The 15,761-nt window shown below is 44.5% G+C and overlaps 1 protein-coding gene and 1 long non-coding RNA gene across 2 annotated transcripts in view; one reads left to right on the top strand and one right to left on the bottom strand.

Annotated features, from left to right (window-relative positions):
• The window catches only part of LOC147710064 (uncharacterized), a 118,986-nt gene extending 112,792 nt beyond the window's left edge, over positions 1–6,194 (top strand). The window contains exon 3 of the long non-coding RNA XR_015295839.1: positions 6,061–6,194. This is a non-coding gene — a long non-coding RNA (uncharacterized LOC147710064). The remainder of the gene's footprint in view (positions 1–6,060) is intronic.
• LOC147710063 (NXPE family member 1-like) overlaps positions 2,028–15,761 on the bottom strand; it is a 427,649-nt gene continuing 413,915 nt past the window's right edge. Inside the window, exon 5 of the mRNA XM_086920722.1 lies at positions 2,028–3,077. Coding sequence (XP_086776848.1) covers positions 2,536–3,077 — 542 coding nt within the window. The 3' untranslated portion in view covers positions 2,028–2,535. The remainder of the gene's footprint in view (positions 3,078–15,761) is intronic.

Here is a 15,761-nt window from a genome sequence, read left to right as displayed (position 1 = left end):
CAGGTGGGCTAATTGGCCCCCAGGGGCCCCCAGTATGCAAGGGGAATTAGTTCCCCCTCTTCAAACATGCACGGGGGCTGCGTTGCAGAGAGGTGTAAAAAGGGTTGTGGCTTCATTACACCTCTCTGCAATGCAGTCCCCTGGCGCATACTGGAGATTCCTGGTGGGCTTTCAGGTCTTATATAGTTAGGAATTAGCATTAAAAAAACCTTTGAAATTCACTGAAAAAACCATAGGTTTCACACCAGTTATAGTTAGGAATTAGCATTTAAAAAACCTTTGAAATTCACTGAAAAAACCATAGGTTTCACACCAGTTATAGTTAGGAATTAGCATTTAAAAAACCTATTAAATTCACTGACAAAACCATAGATTTCACACCATTTATAGTTAGCTGGAAATTTTACTGACATAAAACCATTGAAATTCCCACGTTATAGTTAGTTGGACTCACTATAACTTGCGCGCCTGTAATGCACTGCTGATGACGTCACATATTACATCACTCATGACATGGTCAGTGACATCACTCATGACATCACTGATGACACCATCCTTGTGACAGAGTGACAGACCTAATTTCAGTGTAATGTAACGTTTGAAACACATATTCAAAAATAGAAACAAACATTTTCAAAAAAATGGAGATACCCAAACCAGTAACAACAACCAATTCAGTAATTCCACCATCTATATACACATCCACTCATTCACCAACAGTTCTATATAGTCACTCATATATATACTCACTCATCATATGTAGTGATACACCTATACATCCTGTTACACATCAGCAGTCATCCAAAAGTTACTCACACACATACTCACACATGCAAATAAACTATTGAACATCCATTTATTTGCATATACATTTATACACACACTACCACCTTACTTCTAAGGAAACTTACCCATACTTACTCTCTTAAAGAATCACTTATAGAAACACATACTTATTTAAACAGGAACTCCTACAATCTCTCACTATATATACTATACTCACTTATATACATCAATACTCACATATACTAGATTAAAACATATGTCGTTACTAATGAAGACACTAGTGAGACAGTCATTCACTCACTAACACACACATATACACACTCATCCACCCATACAGTCCTGCACATATGCTGTCTTCAAAACACATACAAACAGTGAGTCAGTCACCAACCCCTGCAGCCACTTATACACAAAGAGAAACACTGATACAAACATTTAAATATTTAAACAATACTCGCTAATATATGTATTCACTAAGATACACGTAATAAGCCAGTTACCCAACCAATTTAAAAAAAAAAACATCCATTTACACACTTATTTAAACATTTATTCTTCTATCGACCTTTACAAATACATATATAAAACAAATTTATTTTTCAGAAAGACACACATTCACTGGATGGTGTCATCAGTGATGTCATGAGTGATGTCACTGACCATGTCATGAGTGATGTAATATGTGACGTCATCAGCAGTGCATTACAGGCGCGCAAGTTATAGTGAGTCCAACTAACTATAACGTGGGAATTTCAATGGTTTTATGTCAGTAAAATTTCCAGCTAACTATAAATGGTGTGAAATCTATGGTTTTGTCAGTGAATTTAATAGGTTTTTTAAATGCTAATTCCTAACTATAACTGGTGTGAAACCTATGTTTTTTTCAGTGAATATATATATATATATATCTACTACATCCTTGAAGGAGCACAGCAATCAGGAAACGTTTGTAAAATACTGATTTATTTCCTGGCTGAAGAATTACATCAATGCGTTTCAGTAGACACAGCTACTTGGTCATATGTATGTGCACATACACACAGAGACAGAGAGACAGAGACAGAGACAGAGAGAGAGATTTACATATATATATATATATATATATATATATATAGGTGAACATGACCTGATGTGCTTAACATGATGTGGTTACTCCTGATATAAATGTTGGTGAAGTAACAACTAATATTCTAGAATTGTAAGAAGGTGGTGCGATGTTGAGCAAGTCATTGAAGGCTAATTCGAATGTGGAAGCACAACAGCGTTCCAGATATAGGCCATCTACGGGAAGATGTGCAGATAAAAGTACAGGTAAATCCATGGATGACAGACACTCAATGGGGAACAATCTGAAAAGTCCATGTACAAGTAGTCTGGGACTACAAAGTGCTAATGAATGAGAACGTAGGATCACTAAGGCCCAATGGCAGAGCCTGCAAATTTCAAAAGAATAATGATCTACTCGTCATATTCCCAGAGACCCATCAGGCCATCAGCTTAGGTGAAATGGAACTGCTGGAACCCTGCTGCAGGGTGTTGTGTACAGTGACATACTGCCACTCCAATGGGTCAAAAGTCCTCTTCAAAATTGTATAATAAATACAACTAATTTGCCTTATAGTGAACCAATGTTTTGATGTTGTGGTTTTCTTGGTGTGCTAGTATCCCATCCCTGTGATGATGTCGTTTGTGAAGTTGTCTAAGCAGACAGTGAGCAGCTGTGCAAGCCCAGGGGCTACTGCCTGTCTTTCAGCAGATGTATGTAAGGAAGAGGTTGATTTCATTATGGATAACAAATGGTGGTGGGTGAAGGGCACTTGTAGCTGCGGCCACAGTCATGTCCCACGCGTCCACGATGCCAATGTCCAGATCCTGCAGCAGGGTGTTCAAGATTTGGTAATGAATGTAACCATTGAAGTCACTCATAGTTTCCAAATAGTCACTTTCAAAAGAAGTATTCTCGGTTTTGACGATGACTTTCGTCTCTGGGCTTCTTAGAAGAAGTTGCTGTATGGCTCTGCGGATGTTGATCGCTCGTCGAATGAAGATGTGCAGAGGTAATGGTCTGAAATGTACGCCTACTGTAAAAGCAATGACGGTATGCTTATTCCCTCCTATATTAGCAATCTGTTCAGGGAGAGTCTTGTCACCCGTCAATGGCAATGAATAAAATGTATTGAATAGGAATGGAATCCCATGTTTCTGAAACCAGATTTGGATGTTTCTCTCAGTGTCCACATTTAGACGAGGTTTTTCCCAGTCATAGCCATAGAGGTCAAGATCCTTGAGATCTGAAATGTAAAAACAAGACATTATTACTCTATAAATTCTGTAGAATAAAAGACCTCCTGTGATAGGAAACAAGGTGTTAGACCTTTAGAAAGAAAGATACCTGAATGGATAAAACAAACTGTTTCAATCTATAAACCATGTGGAATAAAAGGTCCTCTGAAAAGTCTGTTTATTAATAAGCAATATTAACTTTGTTTTATGTAGTGCTTTGTAACATATTTATGCCTTTTCTAAGCACTGTAGAGAGTAGGTGGTATTATTGCTCAACTAATGTTATTTTATTTATCAACCTACACAAGGAAGGAATGCTGAAACTTCTTTCCCAGGATATTAAACTCTAAACCTTTGGCATGCTGCATTTTGTCAGCAGCAATTGTTCAACTCACTTAGCTATCTTGCTGGATTGTGACACCATTATGATCAAAATCGTCTTTTGCGATTCTCAAATAGCGATTTTTTGCGAATCGCTATTTGAGAATTGCCAAAGTGCTATCAGCCCGATTCATCAAGCAAAATTGCGCTCGCAAAGGGCCAGATTCTGAGAATCTGGCCCTTTGCGAGTGCAATTTTTGCATTTGGGATTCATCATCCCAAATGCAAAAATCGCTATTAGCGAAATCGCATATGTGCGAGGAATTGGATTTAAGGAATCTCTAATAGAGATTCCTTAAACGCAATTCATCAACCCATTCGAAATTGCGTATTCGCAATATTTGGTCGCAATTTACCACGAAGTATGACTTCGTGGTAAATTGCGAAGAAAGAGTAAAAAGCACTTTAGTGCATTTTTTTCTTTTGCATGTTACACACACACATGTCCTTTGGACATGTGTGTGCGCAACAACTGTTTAAATTTGCATTTAAGGGGTGCTACAGGGTGTCCTTTGGACACCCCTGGCACCCTTTAAATCGCTATCTTATTTGCGAATAGCAAATTGCTAATCGCAAATAAGGAAAACTCACCATTCATTCCTATGGGCCTTTTGACCCATAGGAATGAATAGGGAGTTATTCCGTATTTGGGATTAGCAATTTGCTAATCGCAAATAAGGAATGTGTAGGAATCGCATTTTATTTTGCGATTCCTACATGAATCCAGCTTTGCGAGTCTGTAATAGCGATTCCTTATGAATCTCTATTAAAGACTCGCAAAACGGGTCTTTGATGAATCTGGCTGAATGTATGTAGGATTTGCAATAAATTTTGTGAATCCTACATATTCGTTAATTGTGAACCTCAAATTTCGATTTGCAATTAAGGAATAACTCTCCATTCATTCCTATGGGCCTAGAGGCCGATAGGAATGAATAGGAAGACATTCTCAATTTGCAATTAGCGATTAGAGAATCGCGAACTGAGAATGCAATTTCAAGGGTGCAAGGGTGTCAAAAGGACACCCTGTTGCACCCCTGAAATAAGCATGGGTGCACATGTGGTGCACATACATGTCCCAAGGGCATGTATGTGCTAAATATTGCACTTTGAAAAATGCAAAAAAGTGCATTTTTCAAAGAAATAGCAAGTTACCACCAACTTGAAGTTGGTGGTAATTTGTGATTCCTTAAGCCAAATTGCACTTTTTTGGTGCTTCTTACATTGCATTTAAGAAATTGCAAAATTTGCGATTCATTAAATCCAATCGCAAAATAAGGAATCGCAAATTTTGCGATTCCTTATTTTGCACGCAGATTTGCCTTCATACATACGACTTAGCAAAACTGTGATCGCAAATGCCGAAATTCCCGATGGCAATTTCGCTTGATACACATGGCCCTATGTTTTATGTTGTTGTGTAACTATTCTTAACTTATTTGTCTGGTACGCTGTGGTTAATTAGTATAATACAGAGTAGAGGCCAGGAAATGCAGCCAAGAAGAATGTGGCTTTCTTCCCTGTATAAATATATATATGTCACACTGGGATGAATTCTAAAAGCAGCAATCATTAACTTCAAAAACATTAACTACCTGTTAAGATCCACTGAAGCAACTGAGATATCAAAGGAAATAGCTCTGTAGCCCCCCATCCTACACCCATCACACCATTTTGCCCCCTCAGAGCACTATCCACTGTAAACTATGTAAGAGCTCAGCAGTACGTACTTCATGTCCATGTGCCATCACCAGGCGATTCTCATTCATGACCCATGTCGAGAAGAGCTGTGCCCGATTCATATCCAATATCCAACACCACTGTCCACTCGTGCACCCACCAAGCTATGATCTATCATGACCCTAGAAGAAAAGAGACATAGCCCTTTCATAGCCTTCTTCACATCAACCAACACGACCAAGCCATGTGCTCTTATGTCCCTGCAAGAAAAGAGTTATGGCACTTCTATACCCTTTCATGTCCAAAGGAAAACAGAGTTATGATGCCTGTATACTCTCCCATGTCCATGGGAGAAAAGTATCATGACACCTCTATAGGCTCTCATGTCCGTGGGAGACGAGTCATGGCACCTCTATACCCTATCATATTAGAAAAGAGTGATAATACCTCTATGCCCTCTCATGTTCATGGGGGAAAAGAGTCATGAGGCCTATATATTGTAGGATGCTGGCTCTCTATATAGTGCACTAATATGAAGTACATTGTGCAGAGAGTTTAGTGGATCCCTTACTGGTGCACAGAGGTTAAATTAGATAATGATAATGCTCTTTTTCTGGTAGTGTGAGCGAGCATTTAGGCTTATCATAGGGTAGTGTCAAGCATTTGTTGTATTCACAGAGGCAATAAATGAGACACACACCCAAGGATAAATCTGAGACCAATCTATAATAGATAGCATTGATTTTTATGTATATGTTAAGACCAAGAACATCAATCTACAGTAAGTACTTTAATTTTTCAGATTTTTAAGTATTTTAAAAATATGTAGTTTTTGTGTGTAATTACACACAATTGAAGTCAAATGAGAAAAGCAGAAAAATGCATAGAAAATCTGGCAATACTTTCACAAAGTTCACCTTCTTATTTCAGGTTGACAGGGGGGCAAGGTCCAAAGTTTGAGCATCAGAAGTTCGGGAGTGTCCTGAATTCTGCTGGGTTCAGGATGCTGTAGGTGCAGGTAGCTGGCGCGCTATGACAGAGGGGGCCCCTGGAAAGACACTGCACAGGAGGACTTAGAGGTAAGTCGAGTGGGTCCCACTGGAGGGAGGAGGTCACAAGAGTTTCAGGACCTTGGGGGCATGGCTATTTCATTATTACCGGGGTCAGTGGGGACGGTTGTAGAGCAGATATGTCAGACGGGCATTGTGCGTAGAGAAGTCAGGAGCAGGCAACTTGGAGAGGCAATTTTGGGACAGCTGGGCCAGTCAGGGTGTGGGTCTCAGGGGTCCTCATGTCCCTTGATGGGTGCTAATTTCTGGTATCGGTGGAATCTGACACGGACTCTTCATCTCACTGTTTGCTGTTGGAGGTCCAGTAACCTCAGGTATTGGTACGGGGCAGCTCTGGTAGGGACTGGTGTTTCCAAACTTGGGAAGGAGATAGATCTGTCCCTCTGGAGATGGTGTACCTCTTTTGGTGCGGGCAATGCGTCAAAGTCCTCAGGGAGCAGCACATCCACAAACCAACCTCAGTGGGATTGGGGCCTTTGGTGTGCAAGGGAGTGATAACTTCACTACAAGGGAGGTTCTTGGTGTTTTTGTAAAGGCTGGGGAAGTTCCAGGGTTCTTGGAGTCCTCACAGGGTAAGGGCGTCACGGCATACCATGACTGTTGAAGTGCATTACAGCCTGGAGTAGGTGTAAAGCAGGCATTGTTAATGGCCTCTGAGAGAGCAGGCTCTCACCCCATGAGGTTGGAAACATGCCTGGTGGTGGCAGATTGGCTATGACTAGTCAGAGACCACACTAGTGCTTGGTAGGTTTTCTATGGACCCTCGAAAGGGACTACTGTGTGCATTTATTAATAAATCATTAAGGATTTATTAAGACAATATGTTTGGTACCAAACATCTTAAGATACAGTAAAGTCATCATGGAGTTAGGAAATTTGCAATGACAAGTATCCAGCCCAAGCAATCTGCCTGGCTTTCCTGTGTACTTACAATATCCAAGGATGGCTCAACATATTATAGGGTCCTATTTGCTCATGCAGGTAGCACCAAACATGGGATATAGTAAAACGTGCCTTAGGTCTGTATGGTCTGCAGTAGGGGTGACTTACCTCTAGCTCATGCAGTGTATTTTTGTCCACCCTAAGCGTGGAAGGGTATTCTCAGATGTGAGACCCTTGCTCATTGCACCATCAGGATTCAAGCAAACCGGGCCGAAGACGGCTGTAATGCCAGAAACCGGTCCCCGGGAGCTTGTTTCCTTCCCAGTGAAAGAATTGGCTTTTGTAGTTTGGTTTGCCCTGTTCCCATCATGCACTGGGACAGGAATAGACTAATTTGCATACAGCCAGGTTCTGAAACTGGGATGGTGCAGTGAGCTAAAAAACGGTGTTGGATCTAGCCCTGATCTCTTGACTGGGTGAGAGCTTTCTGTTTAATTCAGAGACTCTGTCCCTCACCACCCCTTGTTGTAATTATTTTTGTCCACCCTAAGCGTGGAAGGGTATTCTCAGATGTGAGACCCTTGCTCATTGCACCATCAGGATTCAAGCAAACCGGGCCGAAGACGGCTGTAATGCCAGAAACCGGTCCCCGGGAGCTTGTTTCCTTCCCAGTGAAAGAATTGGCTTTTGTAGTTTGGTTTGCCCTGTTCCCATCATGCACTGGGACAGGAATAGACTAATTTGCATACAGCCAGGTTCTGAAACTGGGATGGTGCAGTGAGCTAAAAAACGGTGTTGGATCTAGCCCTGATCTCTTGACTGGGTGAGAGCTTTCTGTTTAATTCAGAGACTCTGTCCCTCACCACCCCTTGTTGTAATTATCATGCAGTGTGTGAGGGCAAGACACACCTGCCTGTGTGCCATTTTGACTCTTCGGATTTCTCTATGCCAAGACATGTAGCACACAATGGTAGTTTGCATAGTCTTGGTGAGGGTTCCCTGGGTGGCACAATTTGTGTTGTAGCCCCAGTGGACCCTCTCCAGTGCCCATGTCCTCAGTACCAGGGGTACCATTTATTAGTGGCTTACAAGGGTGACTGACGCTTTGCCAATTGTGGTACAGTTTTGGGAAAGGGATCAGACACTGTGAAACTGGTTAGCAGGGACCAGTGCACTTACAGTTTGAAATCACATCAGGCAGCAAGCAAAAAGTGCAGTCTAACCATGTCAAAAAAGCCACTGCCCCCCTAACAAAAGATGATGAAACCAACCTTTCCCTAGCAAGTCTTCATATTCTAAGTGGATGAACTTAGAAAGGCCATCTGCATTGGCATGGTCAGTCCCAGAACTGTGTTCTACTGTAATCTCCATTCCCTGTATGGATATGGCCCACATTAACAATTTGGGGTTTTCTCCTTCCATCTGCATAAGCCATCTGACAGACCTGTGGTCAATTTGTACAAGGAAGTGAGAACCAAACAGGTATGCTCACAGATTCCTCAGGGACCAAACCACAACAAATATTTATCTTTCTATGCTGGTCTCTGCGGAGAAGCGTCCTGCTTATAAGAGCAACCGGTTGCTCAAGGCCATTATAATTGGTCTGGGATAGGACCGCTCCTGTCTCATGTTCAAAGGCTTCTGTCTGCAATGTGAACCGCTTGGTGTAATATGAAGCTTTTACAATGGGTGCTGAGCACATTGCTTCTTTCAGGGTATCAAAAGCCTTTTGACAGCTCATTGTCTAGTTAACCAATTTGGGCATTGTTTTGGAGGTCAATTTTGTGAGAGGAGCCACAATGGGCCCAGATCCCTGCACACGCCTTCTGACTTGTGTCTTGGTTGTTGGAGCTTCCCAATCCAGAATAGTCTAGGTTTTAAGTATGGGCGGAAAATCCGTTACGCTCGCGGATTTTGCGGATTTTCGGTAAATTCGCAATCCGCAAGATTTGCGAATTTCCCGCAAAATCCACAAATTCACACACAGCAGATTTTTTTTTTCTTGGTGATACAATTTTGCGGCGCGCGACGTTTATCATCGTTTGCCGAGTTACTTTTCTTGATATTTTGCGAGTGCTGCATCATTTTGGATCTTGCTGCGGGATCCCGCGGGAATTTGGCAAGCGCGATTACGAAATCGCGGCTTGCCAACTTTTACAGCAAGCGTTTGTCAACGCGAGTACGCCCTGATCACGTATCGCGGTACTTCGCAATTGCGAGCTTTGAGATGCGGCGAGCAGCAACAATCTCGCACACGCGAAAATATAAAATTTGCAATTCTGCACAAGAAATCCACCAGCAAGCAGCATAAACCTTCTTGAAATGATGATTTTTATCTGAATAACTCCTTAGGTTGACATTTGCCTCCACTTTTTTTGCGAGGAGTCCATTTTGGGGAGGGGGGGTGGGAGGAAGGAAGTGCCCCACAGTCTTCAACTTCCTGTTCCTGTCCAGCAGGCTCCTCCCAGTGCTTTGTCCATCTCCTGGTCACTTTTCATTTGGATCTGGAGCTGGAAGGATTACTTTTTGTGGATGCTGCTGGATATTTGAATTTGAGGCCTTTTTGACTTTCTTTGGATCACTTTTGGATTAGAAATTTCACAAGTAAGTTTGTTTGGGGCATTACAGTTGCTGCAAGTACAATTTTGGAATTTTCGATTTTTAGGCTGTTTTGGGGCCGTTTGCCCAGGGGTACTCAGTGGTGGGTGCACTGAGTCTTTCTGTGGGGTGTTTTGAATTTAAACATCATGGAGGGGCTGGGTGGCTTGGGATTGTGCTGATTTTTCTGTGATTTTCGTTTTTTTCGCCTGTTGTGGCCTTTTCACCCGGGGTAGTGAGTGGTGCATGTGCCTAGTCTTTCTGTGGGTTGTCTTGAATTTAAACATCATGGCATGGGATTGTGGTGATTTTTCTGTGATTTTCGTTTTTTGGGCCTGTTGTGGATGGACAGGCCATGTGGTTGGGGGCCATTTTGAGTGCTGCTACAGGCCCTGGCCATGTGCTGTGATGGAGGGGGCCATTTTGAATGCAGGGAGTGTTCTCAGGCCTGCACCCATTTTGCCTAGCTTTCATCCATTATGCCCAGGGCCCAGGGGTAGTGAGTGGTGCATGTGCCTAGTCTTTCTATGGGTTGTCTTGAATTTAAACATCATGGCATGGGATTGTGGTGATTTTTCTGTGATTTTCGTTTTTTGGGCCTGTTGTGGATGGACAGGCCATGTGGTTGGGGGCCATTTTGAGTGCTGCTACAGGCCCTGGCCATGTGCTGTGATGGAGGGGGCCATTTTGAATGCAGGGAGTGTTCTCAGGCCTGCACCCATTTCCCCTAGCTTTCATCCATTATGCCCAGGGCCCAGGGGTAGTGAGTGGTGCATGTGCCTAGTCTTTCTGTGGGTTGTCTTGAATATAAACATCATGGCATGGGATTGTGGTGATTTTTTTGTGATTTTCGTTTTTTGGGCCTGTTGTGGATGGACAGGCCATGTGGTTGGGGGCCATTTTGAGTGCTGCTACAGGCCCTGGCCATGTGCTGTGATGGAGGGGGCCATTTTGAATGTAGGGAGTGTTCTCAGGCCTGCACCCATTTTGCCTAGCTTTCATCCAATATGCCCAGGGCCCAGGGGTAGTGAGTGGTGCATGTGCCTATTCTTTCTGTGGGTTGTCTTGAATTTAAACATCATGGCATGGGATTGTGCTGATTTTTCTGTGATTTTCGTTTTTTGGGCCTGTTGTGGATGGACAGGCCATGTGGTTGGGGGCCATTTTGAGTGCTGCTACAGGCCCTGGCCAGATGCTGTGATGGAGGGGGCCATTTTGAATGCAGGGAGTGTTCTCAGGGCTGCACCCATTTTGCCTAGCTTTCATCCATTATGCCCAGGGCCCAGGGGTAGTGAGTGGTGCATGTGCCTAGTCTTTCTGTGGGTTGTCTTGAATTTAAACATCATGGCATGGGATTGTGCTGATTTTTCTGTGATTTTCGTTTTTTGGGCCTGTTGTGGATGGACAGGCCATGTGGTTGGGGGCCATTTTGAGTGCTGCTACAGGCCCTGGCCATGTGTTGTGATGGAGGGGGCCATTTTGAATGCAGGGAGTGTTCTCAGGCCTGCACCCATTTTGCCTAGCTTTCATCCAATATGCCCAGGGCCCAGGGGTAGTGAGTGGTGCATGTGCCTAGTCTTTCTGTGGGTTGTCTTGAATTTAAACATCATGGCATGGGATTGTGCTGATTTTTCTGTGATTTTCGTTTTTTGGGCCTGTTGTGGATGGACAGGCCATGTGGTTGGGGGGCATTTTGAGTGCTGCTACAGGCCCTGGCCATGTGCTGTGATGGAGGGGGCCATTCTGAATGCAGGGAGTGTTCTCAGGCCTGCACCCATTTTGCCTAGCTTTCATCCATTATGCCCAGGGCACAGGGGTAGTGAGTGGTGCATGTACCTAGCCTTTCTGTGGGTTGTCTTGAATGTAAACATCATGGCATGGGATTGTGCTGATTTTTCTGTGATTTTCGTTTTTTGGGCCTGTTGTGGATGGACAGGCCATGTGGTTGGGGGCCATTTTGAGTGCTGCTACAGGCCCTGGCCATGTGCTGTGATGGAGGGGGCCATTTTGAATGCAGGGAGTGTTCTCAGGCCTGCACCCATTTTGCCTAGCTTTCATCCATTATGCCCAGGGCCCAGGGGTAATGAGTGGTGCATGTGCCTAGTCTGTCTGTGGGTTGTCTTGAATATAAACATCATGGCATGGGATTGTGGTGATTTTTCTTTGATTTTCATTTTTTGGGCCTGTTGTGGATAGACAGGCCATGTGGTTGGGGGCCATTTTGAGTGCTGCTACAGGCCCTGGCCATGTGCTGTGATGGAGGGGGCCATTTTGAATGCAGGCAGTGTTCTCAGGCCTGCACCCATGTTGCCTAGCTTTCATCCATTATGCCCAGGGCCCAGGGGTAGTGAGTGGTGCATGTGCCTAGTCTTTCTGTGGGTTGTCTTGAATTTAAACATCATGGCATGGGATTGTGGTGATTTTTCTGTGATTTTCGTTTTTTGGCCTGTTGTAGTGGCCTTTTCACCAGGGGTAGTGACTAGTGAGTGTTGCATGTGCCTAGTCTTTCTGTGGGGTGTCTGGAATTTAAGCATCATGGAGGGCATGGGATTGTGCTGATTTTTCTGGGGTTTTTTTTCGATTTTTTTGGGGTGTATAACTGAACTGATGTTCCTCTGTCTTCCATTGCTTTAGGTGCACAAGACTCAAGAGAACCACCAGTGCCAGGAAGAAGTCCTGCAGCGGTGTGTGTGTGCAGCATAACGTCACGCGACGTCACGTCTGGCCTCAGACAACTCTACAATTCGTGCAACTGCGGCCTGCTGTCTGACCTGCTCTGAAGAAGATGGCCCCAAAAAAAGGTCTCCGTAGCTCCTCTAGCAAGAAAGTTGCTAGTAAGGAGCAGAAGAAGCAAGTTACCAAGGAGGCTGGTGTGCCGGCCGCCGCTTTTTTGGGAGCAAAAAAAAAGTACGCCTGCAGCAGCAGCAGGATCTGCTGGGGACCAAGCTGGGAGCAGCACCCCCGCTCCATTGGGTTCAGTGCCTCCACCACCACGCCAACTTAAGTCAAAGCCCTTGGGTGCTTCAGAGGCAGTCAGTGTACTTCTCCAATCACCATTGACCAGTGATGTTGGCTCATCGCAAGAAAGTAGCAGCAATGTCCCTGAATCAACACAGGTTGTTGTAACTCATCTGACAAGTGTTGAACAACCACAGCCGCAACAACAACACCATGTGCAAGTACAAGCCCAAGTACAAATGGAAGGAGAGGCAGCGCAAGGAGATGCGCAAGCAGAGGTGCATGGAGGGTCACAAGTGCCCACAATAGTTGTTCCTCCCGAAGTAGGGGCACATCAGGAAATCGACAATCAAGCCGAGGTATCATTGGAAGCCACTCCTCCTGATGATCATTCATTGTCTTCCACATCCCTAGCAAGGAAAAGATCAAGGTTGGTGTCTACATCTTCTTCAAGCCCACCTCCTTCTGATGATCCCATTCTGGATGAAGATTGGGAACCATCATCACGGCAGTCTGAGAGTGAGGCACACCATGATCTGACAAAGGTACCTAAGCGTAAAAGGAAGGTCGTCGAAAAACTCATAGCTATGGAGTGTGATGAGGCTCAACAAGAAGTGATGGATACTGCTGCTGGTGAAGCCTCTCACGATGACGACGAGCCAGTCATCATAAAGGTCACTGCAGCCCCAGCGGGCATGCAGCAAAGAGACATTTTGACCCTATCCCGAGAAGCTGCTGAGCGTGATGATGATGTCGACGAGGAGGCAATGGAAATGGAAACACAACAATCATTAGATTTGGAGTTAACTAGTACACCAACACCTACCGCTTCCATATTTCTTTCTCGCAAGAAGGGACCTCCATCCACCTCGACCTCAATTAGTGGTGGTGAAAGTGCAAAATGTACTGAAGTTCGGCAATCCACATCCTCCACTTCATCTGGCATTAGCAGCAGGACCACCACCACCAGTATCGCCGCCTCCTCCGGCCCCCAAAGACATTTCAAGTCTGCAGTTTGGGACTTCTTTAGTGTTTGCCCAAAAAAGGAAAACGTAGCCATTTGTAGCATTTGTAAGCTTCGAGTTAGTCGTGGTAAGTTTGGTACCAACTATGGTACCGGAGGCCAGAGAGGTCATCTTAAGAGAACGCACGCTGTCCAATGGCTTGCGCACCTAGATGCGGTCAAGGAAGCCCGAATTGCACGTAATGAAAACGTTGATTTTTCATCTGATGGTGACGAGGAGGAAGAAGACGATTCCAACACTTCACTTACACCCAGTACCCCTATCAGCAGCACACCCCATGTGAGCCACACTAAGAGTGTGGGAGAGAGTGAGACATCAATGCGAAAAAGTTCATCAGCGAGCGTAACTGGGTCGAAGATATCATCATCATCCCGTAAATCCTTGGTCCAGGGCAACATTAAAAAGATGTTGTTTACAGAAGCGCAATATGAACGCAACCACCCACTGACGCGTCTGTATAACACTAAGCTGGCTAAAATGCTAGCTCTGGACCTTCTCCCTTTTTCTTTTGTAGAAGGGGTTGGTTTTCTAGAATTAGTGGCAGCGCTTTGCCCTAAATGGAAGGTTCCTAGCCGGTTCTATTTTTCCCGAGTTGCAGTTCCAGCACTACATGAAGATGTTCTGAAGGTGATTGGGGCAGCTTTGCAGAAGAATGCTGTTCACACTATACATCTGACAACAGACATGTGGACCAGTGGCGCAGGCGCTGATTACATGTGCATCCCTGCACACTGGGTCTCTTTTTCAGGGGCTAAAGCAAAGCTAAACGCAGGTGTTGACCAGGACATTGTTTTTAAAGCTGCTCGGAAACATGCAACACTATCCATGTTTGGTTTGGAGAAACGTCACACAGCAGAAAACATTTTGGATGTCTTCAACACAAAGGTCCTTGACTGGCTGTCCCCCAAAAAACGCCAGGTTGGTTATGTTTCCACGGACAATGGCTCCAATATAGTTAAGGCCATGCAGCTGGGTGACTATTTCAGAGTGCCGTGTTTGGCGCACTTTATAAACCTGGTTGTCAAAAAATTCTTGGGTGATAAAGGCAGTGCAGCGTACAGAGTAGTGGAGACCTGCCGAAAAATGTGCAACCATTTCAGCCATTCTTTTAAGGCCCGGAAGCATCTGAGGAGCCTGCTATATGAATGTCAAATGCCAGTGAAAGCACTCATCCAGGAGGTGGTAACACGTTGGAACTCAACCTTCTACATGCTTGAGCGTCTGTATGAGCAGTATACGGTACTCGATCACTATTTCTTAACACAGGGTACAGCTCAGAAGGAGGACCTGAGGATGGGTGCGGCGCAATGGAACATAGTTAAAAGCCTGACACTCATGCTTTGTCCTTTTGAGTTCTTCACGCGTGCAGTCAGCAAGGAGGACTGTAATTTGGGAAAAGCTATCCCATTGTTGTACATGCTGGAGCACCAACTGAAGGAGGTGTGTTCTGTGTTTGAAAAAAGATGAAAAAAACCAAGACCCTTTTGTTCTGGCTGAGAAATTATTAGAGCACCTACAAGGTGATGAACGTCTTAAAATGATCCACTCAAACCAGCATTACATTTGTGCTACTATTCTGGATCCACGCTACAAAAAGGCGCTGGCAGGCCAAGCATTCTTTCCTTTTTCTGATGAAGATGTTACAAAGTACAAACAGTGGATAGCCTCCTCAGCCAAGAGGTTTGAAAGAGAACGGCAGCAAATTGAAGGAAAAGGCAGTACATCAGCATCAGCAGGCCATCCCCAGTCAAAACAATCCACTTCTGCACCTGTGGCTGCGGCACAAGTGACCTCTCAGCCGTTAAAGAGACCGGCAACCGGATCATCTGCACCACCAGACACAACAGTAACATTGGAGGCTGAAAAGGATTGGCTAGCTCGGCTTGGGTTTGGTTCTCAAAAGGTCACAGCAACAGCTAAGCAAAGTGGAGGAACCTTGGAGGAGAACCTTGATTCGATGGTCAAGGACTATCTGAATGACTCAACAGAGGTCTATGTTAATGCTGACCCATTGGCGTATTGGCATGGGAAAAAAGAATTGTGGCCACAGCTCACCAACCTGGCTTTAAACTACTTGTCTTGCCCACTCACAAGCGTG

This window comes from Lissotriton vulgaris, chromosome 5 (assembly GCF_964263255.1).
Source record: "Lissotriton vulgaris chromosome 5, aLisVul1.2, whole genome shotgun sequence".
Classification (NCBI taxonomy): Eukaryota; Metazoa; Chordata; class Amphibia; order Caudata; family Salamandridae; genus Lissotriton; species Lissotriton vulgaris.
The sequence above is the reverse complement of the archived record's forward strand: the minus strand, read 5'-3'. Positions and strand labels throughout refer to the sequence as shown.